The sequence below is a fragment of the Panthera onca genome, chromosome F1, assembly GCF_046562875.1.
Source record: "Panthera onca isolate mPanOnc1 chromosome F1, mPanOnc1 haplotype 2, whole genome shotgun sequence".
NCBI lineage: Eukaryota > Metazoa > Chordata > Mammalia > Carnivora > Felidae > Panthera > Panthera onca.
This window is the reverse complement of record NC_138355.1, coordinates 66,026,968-66,048,348: the sequence shown is the minus strand read 5'-3', so window position 1 is coordinate 66,048,348 and position 21,381 is coordinate 66,026,968. Positions and strand designations below refer to the sequence as shown.

General features: G+C 51.5%; 1 protein-coding gene across 3 annotated transcripts; it reads left to right on the top strand.

Annotated features, from left to right (window-relative positions):
- The first annotated feature begins 3,392 nt into the window (after positions 1 to 3,392).
- LOC132686615 (low affinity immunoglobulin gamma Fc region receptor II) lies at positions 3,393 to 19,482 on the top strand. Of its 3 annotated transcripts, none has more exons than XM_060644480.3 (8): positions 3,393 to 3,621; positions 8,314 to 8,334; positions 10,040 to 10,294; positions 13,514 to 13,768; positions 14,477 to 14,599; positions 16,471 to 16,601; positions 18,424 to 18,461; positions 18,541 to 19,482. In XM_060644480.3, the coding sequence occupies exons 1-8, from the start codon at positions 3,510 to 3,512 to the stop codon at positions 18,587 to 18,589; spliced, it is 984 nt and encodes a 327-aa protein (XP_060500463.3). In that variant the 5' UTR covers positions 3,393 to 3,509; the 3' UTR covers positions 18,590 to 19,482. The 3 variants fall into 3 exon arrangements, with proteins under 3 accessions (XP_060500463.3, XP_060500464.3, XP_060500465.3); XM_060644481.3 differs by having other exon boundaries at positions 3,394 to 3,621; positions 16,471 to 16,518; XM_060644482.3 differs by lacking the exon at positions 16,471 to 16,601 and having other exon boundaries at positions 3,396 to 3,621.
- Positions 19,483 to 21,381: the final 1,899 nt, after the last annotated feature.

The window sequence follows — 21,381 nt, the reverse complement described above, 5'->3', positions numbered from 1 at the left end:
TTTTTTTTTTAATGTTTATTTATTTTTGAGAGAGAGACACACACCCAGGGGGAGCTGGGGAGGGGCGGAGAGAGAGGGAGACTCAGAATCCGAAGCAGGCTCCAGGCTCAAACCCATGAACCGCGAGATCATGACCTGAGCTGAAGTCCGACGCTTAACTGACAGAGCCACCCAGGTGCCCCTCAAGTGCACTTCTTAAATGAATGATCTTGCCTTATTAGAATGTTTCCCGGAATAGCTGTGGTCATTCTTGTGTGTTTTAGTAAGACTTTGCCATTATTTATAGATGTCTACAGCTTCTAGGACCGTGGTTCTCAGACATCAAAGACGCAGGTGTGCTGGCAGACAATGCTTGATTCTTTGAAAATTGAGGATCCCATTTCGTTAGCCAAGGCGTGGGTCTCTCGGAGCCAAATTAATAACCGAGGGGGATGTGCCACTGGGTTGAGGGCTGTGTAGTGTTGTCCAGCAGACATCAGTGCTTGGGAATTTTCTTGGGTTAGCAGGTGACCTAGTGTCGGTCTAAACTGTTCCATGACCAAACTTCTGCTAGCATGGGAACCTTAGATTTGGGTGGTAAGTGCTCTAATGGCTTTTAAGACCTTGACCCATGCCTACTAATTTTGTGGCTTTGGCTTCCAAGATTCTCATTAGCAATAGATCTCTTATCCTTTTTACAAAGATTATCCCCCCACCTTCACCCCCGAGAATATTTCTTTATAGTGGCAGACACTCAAATGGATTTTTTTTTAAATTTTATTTTTAAGTGATCTCTACACCCAATGGGGGACTCGAACTTACAACCCCAAGATCAAAAGTCACATGTTCTACCCACCGAGTCAGCCAGGTGCCCCTCTAGTGAATTTCAGTGGTCTGCTTGTGTCTTCTTAGATTTTGATGTGCTGTCCACCAGAAAGGTCCACATTTTTGGTCTCTGTTTATTTCCTTAGGTCCTCCAACTCTTTATGCTGTGGACTTGCCTTGAGGCTTTGCACGTCCCCCCAATGGCTCCCATCACACTTTTCTTTGATTGAAGAAGACCCACTATTTTCCCTTGTTGAAATAATCCTCCTTAATTCAACCAGACTTGCTGTCTCAGGCTGCCTGAGCACCGTCCCTGAGACCTATCAGCACCTCCGAAAGACACTTCCCTTGGAGATGAGGTGGACTCCAAACCCAAATATGGTGGCTCACTATGTCTCACCGTGAAAAATTCGGTCTCTCACACCCTGATTTTCCTCCTGGAAGGAGTAGAACAAACACACTTGAAGAACTCAGCGTATGAAACGGGCAGAGCTCAACTGGAAGGAAGTTTGCCGGAGATCCCAGAAAGCAGCCAAAGGGGCAGGGAATGAAAACGGCTCTGTGGAGACCTTCGCCTGCATCTAGGCACCAACCCCAGATTCTTAGTAACCGTCTTGGGCTCCCATCCTCATTGGCAAGACCGCCAAATGACAAAACTAAAACAATTAATAACGAGTTCAATGTCCTTTATTTAAGGGAAAACATTCCATGGGTTGGGGGAGTACAGGACCTCACAAGCAGTAGAGCACTCTTCCTGAGGGATTTGGGGGAACAGTGAGTTTTATAGATCATTGGAAGAGGCAACTAGGAAATGGCCTGATCAGCTGGAAGGTTGGAGATTTCCCTATAAGGCTGGCAGTTTCCTCTTTTCTAGGATATGGAAAGCTAGCCAAAGCCACGTAGGTAGATTGTGATTGGTGTACATGAGGTTTCCTTGACAGGTGTTTCCTGTAAGCACAGGCTGACTTAGATTTAGATTTTGTGACGTGGGCCAGGCCACTGGCAGGGGGGCTTCCATTTTGTGAGTCTCGAGATACAAATTAACCTGATTGGTTTCTAATGATATGTTTCAAGTATTGATGTCCGATCATTGGTGTCTTGTCACCGGGGAAGAAATTCACCTGAAAATCAGATAAGGGCTGGAAATAGATTGGGGTTAGGAGCCTTGAATGAAGCCAGTAGTAAAAGCCTGCAGCTGATGGGCCAAGGCTGTTGAGGTTTCTGAAAATTACGGGTGTGAGAAGAGGTGTGACGGTGTTATTTCCTTGAGTATTAAAGCTTGCTTCCTGTGAGGGCATTTGGGAAAGAGGCCCCAGGAAAGGGCCCTGAGAAGAGAATCTTATGTTCTGGGGATGAAACGGTGATGAGGATGGTGATAGAAAGCAAGAAAAGGAAACTAGCCTTCACTGGGTACTCATGATGCACCAGGCACTTGGCTAGCCCTCCAATTTTCATTTCTCTTCTAAAAGAACCTTGGATGCAGTGGTTCTCAACCCAGGGCAACTCTGCCTCTGAGAGAACATTTGTCCAAGTCTAGAGACATTTTGATTTTCACAACTAGGGTGGCCCCTGGCATCTCGCTGGTAGAGGCCAGAGGTGCTCTTAATTATTCTACAATGTATAGGACAGGCCCTCCCCGTGAGAACCGTTTGGCCCCAAATATCAAAAGTACTGAGGCTGGGAAATTCTGCTTGAAGGGTAGTCCTGATTACCTTCTTCTTCTTCTTTTTTAATGTTTATTTATTATTTTTGAGAGAGACAGTGCAAGCAGCGGAGGGGCAGAGAGTGAGAGGGAGACACAGAATCCGAAACAGGCTCCAGGCTCTGAGCTGTGAGCACAGGGCCTGATGTGGGGCTCGAACTCACGAACCGGGAGATCGTGACCTGAGCCGAAGTCGGACGCTTAACCGACTGAGCCACCCGGGTGCCCCTGATTACCTTCGTTTTTACATATGAGCTATCTGAGGTTCTGAGAAGCTACCTAGCACTCAAAACTAGACTTATCTAGCTCCAAGGCCCGCGCTGCTTGGCCATAGTGACAGGGACAGGGATGGGAACGAGGGTGGCAAAGATAAAGAACCAGGGCACAGCTTGGTGCTCAAAAGATCCCTGTTGAAGGAACGAGCAAAAGAACGCATGTCCAAGGGGAATAAGGGGACGGGGATCATCATCCTGATTCCACCTGACACACCTCTTTGTTCTTGTTCCACCATCCAGGAGTGAGTCAGGGATTGGACAATAAAGAAAATCGAATGATGGTGGGCGCCTGGGCCTCCAAATGGAACTAGAAGTCAGAGAAGACTGACTCCACATTCTTTCCCACTGCTTTTTCTAAAGACCTGGGAACAGATAGGAGGGTCCGAGCTGAGCTTGGGTGGCCATTCCCCTCTTGCTCCCAGAGGCTGAGCCCGGCTGTGTCCCAAAAGAAGAGGAAGAAGTTGTTTCCCAGTTGCTGAAATTTCTGTGAATTTGGAATTGGGCTGAGCCAGATCCATTCTGGGAAGCTCCGAATCTTCTGGGAGGGAACGGTTGAGAGGAAAAAGGGTGGAAGGGGAGGGGCCTATGGTAAAACAACATTTCTTTTCACTTCCTCTTTGGGACTTCAGAATTGGTCTGTCCTCCCCCCGGGTGGAATCGGTCAGGCCTCGAGAGAAGTCTGGGACTGCCACGCCGGTGCTGCCAGGGCCACCGTGTGCCAGGAATTGATGCAGATCCCTTCAACCCGCCCCCTCCCTGCTGCCCGGAGTGACCGAGCCGAGTGTGTGCCCTGCCCCCCTTTGGGCGACATGCTACTGTGGACAGCTCTGCTCTTCTTGGGTGAGTCCGGGTCCCCAGAGGCAGGTGCACTTTCCTACCTCAGCTGCTGCCACCCTGGTTGGGCGGAGGTCGGGCGAGGATGAGGGGTGGCACGGGAAGCCCATCAAGGAAACGAGGAGGGTGAAGGCCCGCTGATGAAGAGCAAACTCGGACAACCCGGCTGGCCTTGGCAAACAAGAACACTGGCAGTTTTGGTGGTTGTTTTTAGTGTCTTTTGCCCAGGATCCCCGGGGCAGTCAGGTCACTGGTGCTCTGCCACTCATTACACCCGAAAAGTCCAGTGACCTAGATTTGAGTGACTAATGAGTGGCCAGCACGTTTCCCTTCCTTAGAAATTTGTGTTTCCCAGGGACCAGATCTCAGGCGGGAGGGCTAAGGCTGTCTGAGACAAGGGGTAGGGAGGAAGCAATAGCCATTCTCTGTGCCCCTGAAACCACTTCAGGCAGCAGAAGCCTCTTCTGTTCATGTGTCAGATTTCCCTGGGAAGGAGCACAAGAGGGTCTGGGTTATCCAGGGAACAGGGGCTCAGAGAACACCCAACCTGGACAATTCTGGAATCGCCCATCGTAGGACCAGAGAAACCACGCGTGCCTCTTTGCACACACGCGCGGGGCTAGGTCCTGGGTCTGATCGTGGAGAAAGCCAGAGTCCTAGGCCAAGATGGAGAGCCAAAGACTGATGGTGCCGGCTGGGCAGAAGTCGGGGGAGACCAACTAGGGGAGCTCTATTGCCGGGATTGTCTCTCCAAGCTCAACTGCTAGAGTTTCCAGCCTCAAATACACCTCAGGATGGCCCCAGACCCCGCAAGTCAGGGACTCTGACTGATAATGAAATCTGGGCATCTCCGGGAGCCCTCGGCCCTCAGTGCTGAATGATACCGGGATAGGGGGTGGAGGTGAGAAAGAGAGGGTGTTCCCTTAGGAGCGGGATAAAATGGACTGAAGGGGCAGAGCATGTCAAAAGGGCACTGGACGGTCTCCTTTTTCACAGGGGGAAGCTCAGGCCTGGAGAGGGGCTATGCTTCTCTGCTGACAGTGCTACTGACGTGCAGGTCACCTGGGCGACACTTGATGTTTTCTCCCGTTTGCCCTTTTGCTAAGTCACCGAGGGTTTGGTCCATTTTTCCCATTCTTCCTTGGGCCACCACATTTAGGTCTTCGTCACTCGATCACTCAACTTTTAGAACGGCCTCTGACCCCACCTCGAGTCTCTTGTCTCCTCTACTCTGAATCCATGCTTTACACTGAGGCCATGACCTCTTCAAGTACGGCCACAGCTGAGTCTTGGCACTTCAGAACCTCCTCCAGTGCTGCTCTACTGAATAAAGCCTCCCTTCTTTTTTGTTCTTTGTTTTTTTAATGTGTATTTATTTTTGAGAGAGATAGAGAGACAGAGCACCCAGCAGGGGAGGGGCAGAGAGAGAGAGAGAGAGACACGAATCCGAAGCAGGCCCCAGTCTCTAGGCTGTCAGCACAGAGCCTGACGCGGGGCTCAAACCCACCAACGGTGAGATCATGACCTGAGCCCAAGTCGGACGCCCAACCGACGGAGCCACCCAGGCGCCCCAGTAAAGCCCCAATTCTACCCTCTTAACCACGTTCCCATTGCCCCAAGTGGATCTTCCTCTACAGCCAGGCAATGTGTACATTGCGTTTCCTGCAGAATTTCTACAGATTCCGCAAACTGCCCTGTTGAAACATTAAATAAATGCTATGTACAGGCCCTGTTCTACGACTTGGGGATTTACCAATGAATAAGACAGACGGCCTTCCTGACCTAAAGCACGCGGTCTTTGTCTCCCTTACAATGATTCTACAGAGGGTGTGTTCCCTACCATTTGTTGAGCGTGGAATGAAGAAATGGCCGATGACTTCTCTCTGCTCTTCTCATCTTTTTCTTGTTTCTCCTCTTCCCCTCCTCGTAGGCTCTACTTCTTTATCTGCTCTCCTGTCCCGCACTGTCCCTCTCGCCAGTCCCACACTGGTTTTTAGCTCTCACCTCTACGTCAAAGCTTCCAAACCCATCCCTCTTGTTTGTATCAACTACAATTGCGTGTTTCCACCTGCCGGTTGGACGCCTCCACATTGATATGCCAGCTCAGAAACAAAACACACTCAAACTCAACTTAACATCTTCGCCTTACGAATGCACACCTCCTCCTAACACATATATCTGTGCGAACGGGAGTAACTTTCTCCTAGCCATCCGCTTACATTACCACCGTCCCCAGTTCTGCCTCTTAAATTTCTCTCGTGTGTGTATCTTCTTCACTTCCCATTGTCAATACGACTGTGGCCCCTCTTATTTCCCACCTAGACTCATTCAATAAGCGATTTCCAGAGCCTTGGCCAATACAATTGATACGGCTACTGCCCTCTTTGAGCTTACATTCTCCTGGGAGATATAAACAACAAGTAAGCAAACACAGAGGAGTAAATATAAATTGGAAAGGGCCGTGAAGATGTAAACAGGATACTCTTATAAGGAAAATCCTTGTGGGGAAGAAGAGAGGGCGGCTCACTTAAACAGGATGATAGGAAAAGTATTTTCTGAGGAGGTGACCTTGAGCTGAGACTTTGAGCATAGCAAGGATCTAGCCATTGGAAGAGAAAAAGGAAGTAGGTCTAGAGAAGAGGGATGAGCTTACACAAAAGCCCCAAGTGTCAGGAATCTAAAGAGGAGCTCAGTGAGTAGGGGAAGAGGGCCTCAAGATGGGAGGGGAGAGGGGAGCAGAGCCCTTGCCCTGTGTGGCCTCATAAAGATGTACACTTTATTTCAAGAGCAAAGGAAGGCCCTTGAAGGCTTGCAAGCAGGGGAGTGATGTTATACGATCTGATACTTTTATTATTATTTTTTAATGTTTATTTATTTTTGAGAGAGAGAAAGAGAGCACGAGCAGGGGAGGGGCAGAGAGAGAGAGGGAGACACAGAATCCGAAGCAGGCTCCAGGCTCCGAGCTGTCTGTGGAGAGCCCAGCATGGGGCTTGAACTCATAAACCGTAAGATCATGACCTGAGCCAAAGCCAGATGCTCAACCAACTGAGCCACCCAGGCGCCCCTCTGATCTGATATTTAAAATTTTTCTTAATGTTTGTTTATTCTTGAGGGAGCGAGAGGGGGACAGAGTATGAATGGGGGAGGGGCAGGGAGAGAGGGAGACACAGAATCCGAAGCAGGCTCCAGGCTCTGAGCTGTCAGCACAGAGCCCGACGCGGGGCTCGAGCCCACGGACCGCGAGAGCATGACCTGAGCCGAAGTGGGACGCTTAACCCACTGAGCCACCCAGGCGCCCCGGATGTGATATTTTACAAATAACTCCGGCCTTTCTGTGGGAAGTGGATTGTAGGGGGACACAGGAGTGAGGAGAGGAGTTAGGAGGTGGAAAAAAGCTGGTGGTGACCTAAACCTGCACGGCAGTCACGGGCACGGAGTGAAGCCGACAGACTCCGGGCCTAAGCGGGAAGCAGAATCAACAAGATTCACTGATGTGAAAGGGGGTGGGGGGCTTGGGAGAAGGAGGGGAATAGAGGTGAGTTGCAGTTTCCAGGCTTGGCTAACTGGGTAGGTAGTGAAGACGTACAATTTCGCGGGGAAGAACGGGAGAGAGACGTTAGAGCGAACCGGCAACGGCAGAGTCCAAACTGCGGCGAACGAAACAGTGAATGGAAGGAGTAGAAACGAGGGTGGCCCACGGGGGAAAAAACATTTTTGAGAAATCTGGCTCTGAAAGGGAGCAGAGAAACGCTTTTAGAATTGCATGTGGGATCAAGCGAGAAGCTTTTTTTTTTTCTTTTAATGAAAGATCCTGGGATATGTTTACGTTGACGGGCCAGACCCGGATGAGAAGGAGAAATTGATGATGCAGAAGAGGGTGGGAGTAACAGAGAGAGGGAAATGCTTGCCAGGGTGACGGAGAGGACAACACAGCCTGGAGACGGACCAGGGAGAGACGCAGGGAGGCTTTGCCCAGAGAACAGGGAGAAAGGAAGTTGGACAGAGGTGCAGACTGAGCTGGGGGAAGGTGTGAGGTTTCCTACCAGCTTTTGTTTTCTGTGAATTATGGAGGAAGGAGTTGGGCTTTAGGAGAGAAGGGTTCCAAGGCAGAGGGCAGGGAAGTTTTGGCAGAGAGAAAAGATGAGTGTTACTGGGCAGCAGAGCAAATTTACTGGAGAAAATTGTCCGAGGGACGCCTGGGTGGCTCAGTTGGTTAAGCGCCCTACTTTGGCTCAGGTGGTGATCTCGCGGTTCATGGGGTTCATGGGTTCGAGCCCCGCGTCGGGCTCTGTGCCGACAGCTCAGAGCCTGGAGCCTGCTTCAATTCTGTGTCTCTCTCTCTCTGCCCCTCCCCTGCGTAGGCTCTGTCTCTGTCTCTGTCTCTCTCTCTCTCAAAAATAAACATTAAAAAAGAAAATTAAAAAAAAATTTTCAGAATGACAGTTCAGTGTCCTTTTGAATATGGTGACCGCAAATTTATAGAAACATCCATCTGCCTGCTTGTGTAGGTGATTTTAGTAACACACAGCTGAACCAGTAAAGACAGGGACAATACAGAGACAGCCAAGGGTAAGGAAGTTAAGGGGATTTGCATAGGGGGCCTTTTTTTTTTTTTTTTTTTTTTTTTGAGGGGATGCTTTGTAATGATGAATCATCAGATCTAAACTCCAGGCTGATCTTTGCTTTTCTCTCTTACAGGTCCAGTCCTTGGGACACCTGGTAAGTGCTCCCCCCACATCCTCTCCCTCCCCCAGCCACCTTCTTCCTCTACTCCCAGCACCCCATCTGGAGGTGCCCTGAATGCACCAGTAACCCCATACTGAAGTGGAGTCTCCCGGAAGATGCCCCGCCCCCTCCCCTCCTTTCTCTTTCCCCTTCTCCCAGGGAAGCAGGGGAGCCTTGGGGGCATAAGTGGCTTCAGCCCTTCCGGTTCCCTGCTGGTGAGCTGTAACTCGTCATCTCTCTCGCACCTTCCTCTCCCCAAGTAAAATCAAGAACCCGGACAATTTTAGCTTCAGCTGCATACAAAATCCCATCATCTGCCTGGGATGTCTCCGCGTGTTGATAAATTTTCCACTTTGGGTGTATCTGAGGGCTTCAGGGCCTGTTTCCCTGGAGAGAAATAGGAGGAGAGACCCCTGGGTGCAGCTTGCTGAAGCAAACTCTGCAGGGCCTTCTTTCTCTCTGCCACTAAGCTCCCCAGGTCCCAGGCCCCCCAGGGGGTGAGGCGGAGGTTCTCCCTGGGGCACTGAACCCAGGATCCCTAGACTGCCCCCCCCCCACCCCAGCCTTTCTCTCTCTTTCTTTATCCATTTGAGGCCACAGATCCTCCACTGAACCTGGGTGAGGATAGGTCTAGTCTAAGGGATAAAGATTGACATCAGGTCCGAACGGAAACCTGATGTCTGCCTCATGCCTGACACTTTCACCAGATGCTCCCACGGTCTTCATCCAGCTCTGCAGAGACTTTATCCACAGTGTTCACATGCCTCAGGTTACAGGGGAGGAAAGTGAGTTCCAAAAGGGCATGTATGTGGAGTGTGTGTGTGTGTGTGTGTGTGTGAAAGAGAGAGAGAGAGAGAGGAAGGAAGGAAGGAAGGAAGGAAGGAACAAAGAAACAAGGAAGAGAAAGAAAGAGAAGAAAGAAAGAGAGGAAAGAAAGAAAGAGAGGAAAGAAAAAAAGAGAGGAAAGAGAGGAAAGAAAGAAAGAAAAAAGAAGGAAAGAAAGAGAGGAAAGAAAGAGAGGGAAAAAAAGAAAGAAAGAGAGAAAGAAACAAAAGAAGGAAAGAAAGGAAGAAAAGAAAGAGGAAAGAAAGAAAGAAGAAAGAGAGGAAAGGAAGAAAGAAAGAGAGGAAAGAAAGAGGAAAGAAAGAAAGAAAGAAAGAAAAGAAAGATATAAAGAAAAGAGGAAAGAAAGAAAGAAGAAAGAGAGGAAAGAAAGAAAGAAAGAAAGAAAAGAAAGAGGAAAGAAAGAAAGAAGAAAGAGAGGAAAGGAAGAAAGAAAGAGAGGAAAGAAAGAGGAAAGAAAGAAAGAAAAGAAAGATATAAAGAAAAGAGGAAAGAAAGAAAGAAGAAAGAAAGAAAGAAAAGAAAGAGGAAAGAAAGAAAGAAAGAAAGACCTGCTTTGGATGGCCCCCGGTGAGATATACTTCCAGAATGTTTGCCTTGCCCCTTCTCCCTTTCTCTTACCTCTTGCCCTATCTTTCTGAGGAACGGCGACACTCTCTGAGGGGACCTGGCTTCCCAGGGGCCCCTGCGGTGGGGTGTACGAGTAAAAGGAGCTGCCTACATTTGCAGAACGGTTCTGGGCCGGGTTCCACGCTTGATGTCCCCAGCGGGACCTCAGGTGCTTGAAATTCGGGGCCCGCTTAGGCTCTTGGGGCCCCTTTTCCTCATGCTTCCCCTTCTCTCTGCCCCGGAGCAGGTCTCCCGAAGGCTGTGGTGGACCTGGAGCCCCCGTGGATCCTCGTGCTCCGGGAGGACGATGTGACTCTGAAGTGCCAGGGGGCCCACACAGCCGGGGACCACTCCATCCGGTGGTTCCATAATGGGAGCTCCATCCCCACGCAGGTCCGGCCCAACTACAGCTTTAAGGCCACCGAGAAGGATAGAGGGGAGTACGCGTGCCAGACGGACCAGACCAGCCTCAGTGACCCCGTGTATCTGGATGTGTTTTCCGGTCAGTGGAGGAAGGCCCCGGGGACGGTCCGGGAGGGCAAGGAGAGACGGAATCTGCTTACAGAGGTTTTTTTAGGGAAGCGAGGTGGCCTGTTTACCGGGAAGCATCGCCGTGAGCTGTTTGAAGTTGTTTTCTCCACTTGTTTCCCTTTTCACCCACCCCCTTTGCTCGGTGTGTGTTCCTAAGAGATTCCTGATTGAGCGAGAACCTTACGAGGGCTACAAACAAGCAGCCCCGGGGTGTGAGAGAAGCAGAAGGAAATTCTGACTGCATAGAAACCCATTTTTGTAGCAGTCACGGAGCGCAGACGGACCACAGCTGAGTCCCTGGCCTGGACATTACCAGCCGTGTAAACACCGAGCTACGGTCTGCCCTCGGGCCTGTTTCCTCATCTGCTCCTGGGGGCTAATTATGCCTCCTTCCCCGGGTCCTGGTGGTACCAGCATTTCCCTGCCCCCTGCCCTCCAGGCAACTTGACCTGAAAATTGTGTTTTAACTATCTTTGCATTTCCAGCCCCTGACAAGGGCAGGCCTTAAAGGATGTTTGCTAAACAGAGGACCGGTTATACAAAGCTCCGGGCAAAACAGTAGTTTCTCCCTGAAGAAAAGCCACCAGGCAATTGAGATGCATACCGTCCCTGTTACTCTTCCTGTCGTCCCTTTCCCTCACCTGATTCCCGAATTTTCCTCAAAAGCATGGGGCCTGCTGTCCACCCCACCCCCACGGCCCACTCTCAGCCCAGCAGGAAGTGACAGGCCTGGAGGGAAAGCTCTGAGGACCGGCAGGGCCTTGACCTGTGTGTCCCTGTCCCTCCAGGAAGGGAAGGAGGTGAGACAATCCCCCTCAACCAAGCCCCCCCAGCCCCTCCCCCCCCCAGTGCGTCCGCAGCCAGCCATTGGAGCAGGGAGGGGCTGTGTGCGCCTTCTCTGCGAGGCTTCCAGAAGATTGCAGAGGACTTTCGTTCCCAGATTGACAGAAAGGCCCTTGGATTACCCGAAGAACATATGGGGGCCGCGAACATGAAACTGGGCCCTGCTCTCAAGATCTGCCCCAAGACCCATGTGCTCAAGGAGACCTCAGGTGGCCCGCTCGCAACCCAGCCTGAGGCGGACACTCCCCAGTATTCAGGTCCAAACCTGGTACGAGCACAGACTTTGCAGGGAAGGAAGGGCCAGTCACCTAGACAGGGAAGAGATGTGCAGGAATCGGTTGCTGGGGCCACGTGGCAGCAGCTTTGGCTTTTTCTCTGGGCTCTACTTTATTATTATTACTTTTTTAAGTTTATTTATTCTGAGGGAGAGAGAGAGAAACAGAGCACGTGAGCGGGAGAGGGGCAGAGAGAGACGTAGTAGGGAGAGAATCCCAAGCCGGTTCTGAGCTGTCCGCGCAGAACCCGACTCGACGCGGGGCAGGATCCCACAAACCGTGAGACCGTGACCTGAGCTGAAACCAAGAATCGGATGCTCCACAGACTGAGCCACCCGGGCGCCCCTCTACTTTAGTTTTTAAAAGCTTGACAGTCTCAGCATTCCTGCCTACCCTCGTCCCATCTTCTGAAAGAGGCAGTCAGTCCAGGGGACCAGGGCCGCCTGGCCTCACCCTGGAGTGCAGTGTCCAGCCAGGGTCCCGGTTCTCCGAGAGGAGGAATCTGCAGAAGGGAAAGGGGAGGAAGTGGGTGGAACGCGTCTCCCCAGCAGGAGGGGTAGGCTTTTCTAGCCGGTGGGACCCAAGTAGCAGGATTTGGTGTCATCCTCTGTGCCCAGATTTCCCGCTGTAGCTGGGGCACCCCCTGGGTACTGAGTATCTCTTCCTGTAACCGCGGCAGGGTCACCAGCCAGTGTAGAGACTTGGTTGGCCTCATTCTGGTTGGGGCCGGCCCGCGCCTGGCTGTTGTCACTCTTCCCGCCCCCTCCACCCCCCTCCACCCCTACCTCCCTCTAATTCTGCTCTCTTCTTCCACCTCTCTTTCCAATTCGTGCTCAGCTCTGTCCTCCGGCTTTAGAGAAAAGGAGTGGGGTGGCTGGTGGCTCAGTTGGTTGAGCATCCGACTTCGGCTCAGGTCATGATCTTCGTGGGTTCAAGCCCCGCTTCAGCCTGGAGCTGACAGCTGGAGCCTGGAGCCTGCTTGGGATTCTGTGTCTCCGTCTCTCTCTGCCCCTCCCCTGCTCATGCTCTGTCTCTGTCTCTCTTTCTCTCTCTCCCTCGCAAAAATAAAAATTAAAGAAAGAAAAGAAAAGAAAAGAAAAGAAAAGAAAAGAAAAGAAAAGAAAAGGAGTACCTGGGCTGAGGTCAGGAGTACTAATATCCCTCATAGGCTCTGTTCCCTATACAACAAAATTACTAAATATTTTTTTCTTCCTCGGTAAAAGGATGAAAATTGGGGGGGAAGGGGTACGCAGCAGGCTAGTGCCCCGCCCATGACAATGCTGCCTTCAGGCAAAGACCCCGCTGAAGTAAAACTCCACGTTACCAACATACGCCATATAAACTAATATTTCTTTCATGTCCATGATTTCATACTCTCCCAGAAGATGCGTGTCGCTGCCGTGTCCCCTCACATGTTACCTCCTAGGTCAGACTGGATCTCTCCCATCACTCCCCCAAGGAAGGGACCGCATCCTGGGGTCTTTTTTTTGGTGTTTTGTTTTTTCTTTTTTTAATGTTTATTTATTTTGAGAGAGAGAGACAGAGCATGAGCAGGAAAGGGGCAGAGAGAGAGGGAGACACAGACTCTGAAACAGGCTCCAGGCTCTGAGCTGTCAGCACAGAGCCTGACGCGGGGCTCGAACTCACAGACTGTGGGATCATGACCTGAGCCGCAGTCGACAGCTTACCTGACTGAGCCACCCAGGCGCCCCCCCCTTTTTGGGTGCGGTCTCTTGTATCCTTCTCACAAGGGCCTCCTGGGCAGGACGGGCCTGTAGCTGCCCTCTCTCAGGACAGGAAAGAGAAGACGGGCGTAACCTGAACACCTACTACGTGCCAGAAACTATTGTAGATGCGTGGTATTACGTCATCTATTTGCACAGCTGAGGAATCCAGAAGAGGCCCAAGATTGCCGAGCTCCCAAATGATGGAGCCAGCTTTGGAGACCAGGGCCGCTGGATTGCGATCTCAAGCTCTTCCCTCCACACACTGTGTCCCACCAGTAAGGACAGGGTGGGTCTCAGAGTTGAGTCAAGACCTGCTGGGTCCTGGGGTCCCTTTGTGTCTTTCAGACTGGCTGGTGCTCCAGACCCCTAGCCTGGTGTTCCAGAAGGGGGAGCCCATCGTGCTGAGGTGCCACAGCTGGAGGAACAAGCCTCTGTACAAGATCACGTTCTTCCAGAATGGAAAATCCAAGCAGTTTTCCCCCATGAATTCCACCTTCTCCATCCCACGGGCAAACCTCAGTCACAGCGGCGAGTACCATTGCACGGGACTGATAGGGAGGAGTCTGCAGGCGTCACAGCCCGTGGCCATCACCGTCCAAGGTGGGAGCCCCATCAGGATGGAGAGAGGACTGGGGGCTGGACAGTTATGGCCGAGGTCCTACGGGCCTCCTCGGAGGCCTGAGAAATGCCACAGCCGAAGCAGTTGGGCGCTGAGGCAAAGGGGGGAGGCACGGGGCGGGGGGGCCTGATAAATATTGGCCAAGGGGCAGCAGTAGGGGCTACGGTTCAGAGCCCCCAGTCTCAGGTCCCAGCTGAAAAGGCTGGGTGCCGCTGAAAATGCAGGCGCCTACTAAGGACAGCAATGGCACAGAGCTCCCTCTTTGGTGCAGAGGTTCCTTGAGCTCCTGGACGTCCCCAAGCACTGAGGGTTTCGGTTCTTCTTAGTTCTCGTGCCATGTACATTGGCTTGCTCCCCAAGGCATGGCGTGTCCCCGACAGTTCAAGGTCTTGCTGGGTCCAGTGGTGGTGCTTCCCACCAAGGAAGGCTTCAGGCCCCCCTCCCTTCTCTCCCTGAAGCTGACAGGAGCCCTTCCCTCTGCCCCCACACAGGCCCTCGTGTGCCTCTAGGAGGCACCTGGTGTGGGGGAGGCACACATCCAGCCACAGCAACCCCATTCAGGGGAGGTGGGGGAGGAAGTGAGTGTAGCATCTGCAAGGGACCCAGACACAAAGCAGCTCCCGGGGAGAAGCCCTGAGCACTGTGGGAGGTGGGAGAGTACCGCCTGTCCTGAAGTCTCTCCTCTTCAGGGTCCAGTTGGAGCGACTCCTCACTGACAGTGATGATTGCGGTCGCGGTCGCTGGCATTGCTGCCGTGGCCATCCTTGCTGCCGTTGTGGCCTGGTTCCGCCACAGGCAAAAGCAGACTTCAGGTTTGTGGCTTCTCTTGGTTCCTCTTGTTATCAGTTCCTACTTGGCCAACGCCCTAACCCCAAACATTTCCAGAACCCTTCTCTTGGGGCTAAGAGAATCTTTGTAATTCGGACATAGCCCCTTGTTTTGTTTTGTTTTTGTTTTTAGTTTATTTATTTATTTTGAGAGAGAGGGAGAGGAAGAGAGAGAGAGAGGGGGGCAGAGAGAGAGGGAGAGAGAGGATCCCAAGCAGGCTCCTTGCTGTCAGTGCAGAGCCCAGTGCGGAGCTCGATCCCATGAACCGTGAGATCATGATGAGCGCTGAAATCAAGAGTCAGGTGCTTAACCTCCTGAGCCACCCAGGTGCCCCCACAACCCACGTTTTATTCATTCATTCATTCATTCATTCATTCAACAAGGCTCGAACGAACTTGTGTACGTGCACAGCGCCGTGCTAGGCAGGGGAGGCTAAGTCCGAGCTCTGCTCTCAAGGAGCTCACCGTGCAGGGGCAACGACAGATGTGGGAACAGCAGAAGTACAAGCGAATCGTTACAACTGGGTGGGATGACAGCAATGGTAGAGAGTTGCAAAGGCTATGGGTTCAGAGGACACGAGAGCCCACACGAGGCAGCACGCGGTGAGCCATCAGAGAAGCTTTTTCGCGACGCGGTGGCACATGTAGTGACCCACGCGCACGTGGTGGGGCCAGACCACCCGAGTTTAGATCTCGGCTCCACGGCTCCCCCGCTTTGTGGGCTTGGGTGAGTTATTCCCCACCTCTGGGCCCCCGTGTCTTCATCTGGAAAGTGAGGACGTTAATCGAACCCACCTCGCAGGATTGGAGGAGGATAAACGAGGCTGAGCTCTCACGACGGTGCCGAGTACCTAGCAAACAGCACGCAAGTAAGAGCCGTTGTCATTATGGAGGAGGCCGTACGTGAGGGAAGCAGTTAGCCAGGCCAAGTGGGCCGGAAGAGCATTCTAGACATGGAAATGGGGAACACTGCAGCTGGGCTGGGACTTGAGGGAAGGGCAAGGAGGGCGCTGGAGGCAGTTGGAGGCACTGAGGCCATGAATTGCAAGGCACGAAGGAAGGAGGCCTGAGTCAGGCAGGCAAATGGACGAGGGCCGGGTCACGCAGACCGCGGAGGCCACATTAAAGAACGAAACTGTGTTCCAAAGAGGATGGCAAGACCACAGGAGGGAAGTAGCCGTAACTCCTCGCTCACTTCCCCTCAGCACCACCCAGCACAGTTTGCCAGGCAGCCTTCCGTTCACTGATGGGCGCGCTGAAGATTCTGGGCCCTTGGAAACCAGTTCCTTCCCGCTTAGCACTAACGCAAAGGAGCTGAGAGAGGAGGGCAGGTGCCATAGAGATCTAATAGGCAAATCGTCACTGTTCATCACGTGGAAAAGCCGGCTTGCTGGAGAGGAAGTCGGAAGACACCCAGGGGAAGAAGGCAGAAAATGACTCAGAGCCATTGAGAGGAGGAAAGACTAACACCTCGCAAAGCACTTTGCAAGCCTGCACCTCAGCCACTGATGGCAAGCAAATGCGGAGATGCGGAGAGAGACACTGACTGGGAGAAAGTAGTGCTTTTTTAAAAGGCAGAACGAGCCTGAGAAAGATGCCTCGGAGGGGCCTTTCTGGCGGTCCCAGGAGACGCCACGGTTAACCCAAGCGCCCAACCTGTCTCTCTGGACCAGGCCCTTTTACAGGCAGGGCCTGGGCAGGAGAGCCAGGGCGTGGGGAGGAGTCTCTGTGGGGGAGGGGTCTGTGTTGGTTCTAATCCATTCCTGCCCTGGGTCCTTGTCCCAGGACTCAGGCCCCAGCCCACAGTCCTACTAACCTTCTATGTGCACCCCCCCCCTCCCCCCTGGCTCTCCTAGGATACCCTGAGCACAGGGAAATGGGAGAGACCCTCCCTGAGGAACCAGGTGAGTGCAGCTCCCCGCCTGGGGGCCTGAGGTGCCCTGCCTGGGGCTGCCAGGTGGATTGGAGTCAGCAGGAAGCGGCTTGTGTGAGTTCAGCTGGGAGCGCAGGAGAGGGAGGGGGCGGCGGGAGGAGGACAGGGGCTCAAATCGCTTGGTCAGTTCTGAGACTAACTCCTGGGCCTCAAGAGGACCTCACGGGGGATGAGGGGCAGAAGACCACCTGTCCCAGATAGAGAGGGGAGGGCCGTGTCCGAATTTCGGAGCCGGGAACGCTGGGAACATTTCCAGAGCAGGAAATAAGAGATATCTGGGCCTCTCTGTGGGGGTTGGCCAAGCTGGCACGGGACAGAGGTTAGAAGTGGTAAGACTGAGACAAACAGGATTGAGAGGAAAGGAGGGGGAGGCCTAGGGAATACTCCCAGGACATGGTGAGGAGTCTCTGGGAGTGATGGGGTAAGGGTGGGGCATCAGGAGGAGATCTGGGCTTGAGAAAGTTCTAGAGGACTGGGTGCATTCACCAGCGAGCTTCACTTGTGGGCAAAGCTTGGTTCTGATGGCCACTTGAGTAAGTTTATTAAACATGGACGTGGTCCTAGCTCTGTCATCATCATCAGGTGGAATCTTGAATGTTCCCCACCATGGGGGTGCAGGGACCTCCCTGAGGACAGGAGTGGAGTGGCCTGGATGACCTCGAAGCCCTTCCAGGCCTGACACTCTGAGAGTCAGTGGCCATTCAACCCCCGGCTGAGGTAGGAACAGGAGTATTCGAGGCGACCTCCTGACTGTAGTTTAGCTGGAGCATGAGGGAACCCAAGACATTCTCGAGGGGCTCCCCAGCAGCAGCAAGAGAAGAACAGGAGGCCCTCGAGGACTCTGGGTCAGACGGCAGGAGTGTGACTCAGAAAAGAACCAACAGATTCGAGAGCTTGAGCAAAATGGCGTTCGTCCCGCTGTGCTTTGAGCAAGGCCCTTGCGTTCTTGGCCAGGTCACGCGGGGACGCGGGGCCTGAGCCCACACCAGGCCAAAGCAGATGTAGAATAAAGCCCCAGCACAACTGGGACAGCCACCTGGAGGTCTGGCTCCGTCCATACCGGCATAAATATATTCCACAAGTATTTATTTCACAGCCAGGCACTGGGGCTGGTTGTTTCCCATCAGCTGGCGAGGTTGCGGGGATTATTGAGAAATGTATTGGAAGGAGAATTGGGGAAGAGGTTTGCCCCAGAATTTGCAGCATGGCGAACAGAGACTCTTTGTGTTCAGAGGGCGAGTGGAGACACTAAACGTATTGTCCCAGACCCTCCAGCCCCTTCCTGAGGAATGCTGCTTCGCAGATACTGAGGCTACTTCCCGCCCTGGCGAAGTGAGCTTTTTGGCAAAACACATGTGGGAATTTGGTGTGTTTTAGCGATTTACCAGGGAGCCGACTGGCCTGATTTGCTTGCTTCCCTCTTTCCCTCCCTCGCTTTCACCGTTGCGCTTTCTTTCCCTTTAACGTCAGGGAGCATCACCTTCTTCTGAGAGTTCCCAGCAAGATGCAGGGCATCTGGCCAATGCCCAGACGCCCCCCCCACCCCCACCCCCGGTCTCCTGGGGTTGGCAAAAATCTGGACTTGACTTCCCTGTGATACTGAACAGCTCCCAGCTCTTCCCCGGTTCTCAGATCCCCCAAGCTGGCCAGTTTGCCTCTAGAAAAAGTCAGCCACTCTCTGAAACGCACACGGCACAGACTGCCTCCTTCTGCCAGCTTGGCCAGGGTGGGGAGCCTGGGTGGTGAGCGAAGCTCTTGGCCTACAGGTCCTTCTTGCAGGTCTGGTTCGGGCTTTGTCTTTGCAGCCTCTGCGGCAGTGTGGTAGGTCCTCTTCTGCAACAGTGCCCTGGCTGATCTCTGTTCTTGTTGCCCACAGCCAATCTCACGGATGCTGAAGATGCCGCCAAAGTTGAGGTGAGCTGTCCCAGCCGTCTCCTTCTCCCCCCTCTTCTGCTGCCTCCATCCCTGTGACTCTCCTTTCTGCTTTCTCTAGGCTGAGAATGCCATCACCTATTCACTTCTCTTGCACCCGGAAGCCATAGAGGAAGAAGCAGAGGAGCCGGATTACCAGAACCACATTTAATCTCCGTTGTCTTGCCTGAGACCGGGGGAGGAGAATCAGAGGGGCCAGAATCGGAGAATCAGAATTCTTGCCTGGCCTGAACTCCCCTTGGGGAGGACAAGAGGCTGCTGCGGTTCCAAAGAAGGAGAAGGACTCTTCCAGAGCGACCTGTGTGAATCCTGAAGCTCCCTGTCCTCAAAGACAATACGGCCCCAGATAACTGACTGTAGTGAGTCCTTCTGTGTCTCTGTCCTTCTCACCATCGAGACTCTTCTGCATACACCCACACGGCAGATAAAAAATTACATTTATTAAGAGATTGTAGCAACATGGGAAATATTTATGTCACAGGCACATGAGAAACATTACAGGAGTATGTACAATTTCAGAAATGATGAAACAGACTAACATTGGCCAACACATTAAAAGTGGTTGTTTCAGGGTCATGGCGTTAATTATGGGTGCTTTCCATTTTCCTTCCTTATTTTTCTACATGGACCGTGTGTTCCTTTTATAATAAAATACTATAAAAACAACTTTCCCTTTCCCTTTTAAAGGCCGTATTGGTTGGAGTGTAGACAGGTCTATTTCTTTCCAGCGATATAAATCTTGGGCAGGTGGTGATGGGAAGGAGGTGGAGGAGAGGGAAGATTTGGAGTATAGGGTGAGTGTCCCACTTAAAACTGACTACTCTTGGGGCACCTGGGTGGCTCAGTCGGTTGAGCCTCCGACTTCGGCTCAGTTCATGATCTCACGGCTCGTGAGTTCGAGCCCCGAGTCGGGCTCTGTGCTGACAGCTCGGAGCCTGGAACCTGCTTCTGATTCTGTGTCTCCCTCTCTGCCCCTAACCCACTTGCATTCTGTCTCTGTCTCTCTCAAAAATAAATAAACATTAAAAAAAATTAAAAAAAAAAACCTGACTACTCTCAGCAAACACATCTTCTGGTTTCCATGTCTTCTTTCTTTTCCTCTGATGGCAAAGAAAACAATCGCTTTGTTTTGTAACACTTGTTCTCAGGAAGCCAAGCTTCAGATGAATCCTCAGGAGAGATTGCTGACTTCCTGTTGCTGAGGTCCTCCTATATTTACCAGCAGGACATGACCCTCTCAGAGAAGCCATCCTGGCAGGTTCGAAACACGACCGACAGCTCCCCTGAGGGTTTGGTGGGTGCCCTTGGAGCAGCCTCATTTTCCTGGGACGCTAACACAGCCTCCTTGAACAGCATCCTTGCATTTGGGATTTAGCAGCTTCCTTCTCGGTATAGTTTCCATAGCTTTCTAGGATACATTTCATAGTCCTACAATCAGATTTCACACGCACATAGTGTTATAATAATAAGGAATAGTAATGCAATAACCTAATTACTAGGTTATTGAGGGCTTACTTTATGCCAGACTAGGTGCTTTAGAGAGTTTCAGAGTATTAGCCATTCACATTTCTTCTTCCTGTTCACGTGCTCATTTTTATGGGAATAATGTATATCTATTTATAAATTTCCTGGTAGCAACTTATTTCCAAAAGGAAATCAAGATTTCTATGTAAATTATTTTACTACACTAATATTCTTTGCATAAAATTAAAATACAGGTAAGCAAAAGAGATCATTAAAATCACCTATACGCCTAGTGACCGGAAACAGTCAATGCCGACATTCAAAGGGTGCCAATCCGTGTTCCCATCTGTAGCAAGAGGTATATGTATTTTAAAAATCGGATCACATCGTGTTTTCACGTGTGCATAAGTGCACATAGACAGAAATTCATGCTCACTCTAAGTACGTAGCGCAAATAATACAGGAATATATCAGGTAAAAGCAAATGCTCCCTTTAACCATCCCCATATTGTTCCCCTTTCTGTGGGTAACTGCTCTTGAACATGTGTGTATTTCTGAATTGTTTGGTATGCATCTAACACATATCTACGGTCTTTTTAAGACCGGAAGTGGGACCATATTTTACAAATGCTTATGCAGCTGGTTTATTTCGATTGACCGCATATTACGGAGTTCTTTCCATGGAACTTTTTTCTTTTTAAGGATTATATAGTGTCCCACAGTGCAAGTACTATACCACATTTTGTTTAGCCAACACTTTAAATGTTACCAATTTTTCATTGTTACATACAATGCTGCAATAAACAATGCTTTGGGCGGGGGATATTTTTGACTGCACGTGTGACTGTTTCTGAAAGATAAAGTCCAAAATGTAGCATCATTGGCTCAAAGATACTTTCATATTGTCTCTAAGAAAGTAGCCTCTGTGCCCCACCCCACCCCCCGGAGTATATTAGGGTGCCCAATTCCTGACGCCCTTGTCCATGGTGGGCATTTAAAATTTTACATTTGTGCCAATCTGATTATAATGGACTATGTTACTGTTCCCGACCCAGCATGAATTTCCCCCCAATTTTCGTAACAGACGATTTTGCTTTGGCACGATTCTGCTGCCTCTGTCAGTCCATGTGGGTAGGTAGGCTCACTGTATACCTATTGGATCCCAGAGGACAGCATGCACGCCAGTGGGTCGAGCAGTTTGCCGTCTCCCTGGAATTTAAATCTGGTGATTAGGGGGGCCTGGGTGGCTCAGTGGGTGAAGCACCCGACTTGGGCTCAGGTCATGATCTCACGGTTTGTGGGTTTGAGCCCCTCGTTGGGCTCTGTGCTGACAGCTTAGAGCCTGGAGACTGCTTGGGATTCTCTCTCTCTCTCTCTCTCTCTCTCAAAAATAAATAAACATCAAAAAAAAAGTAAATCTGGAACAGATTAGACCATG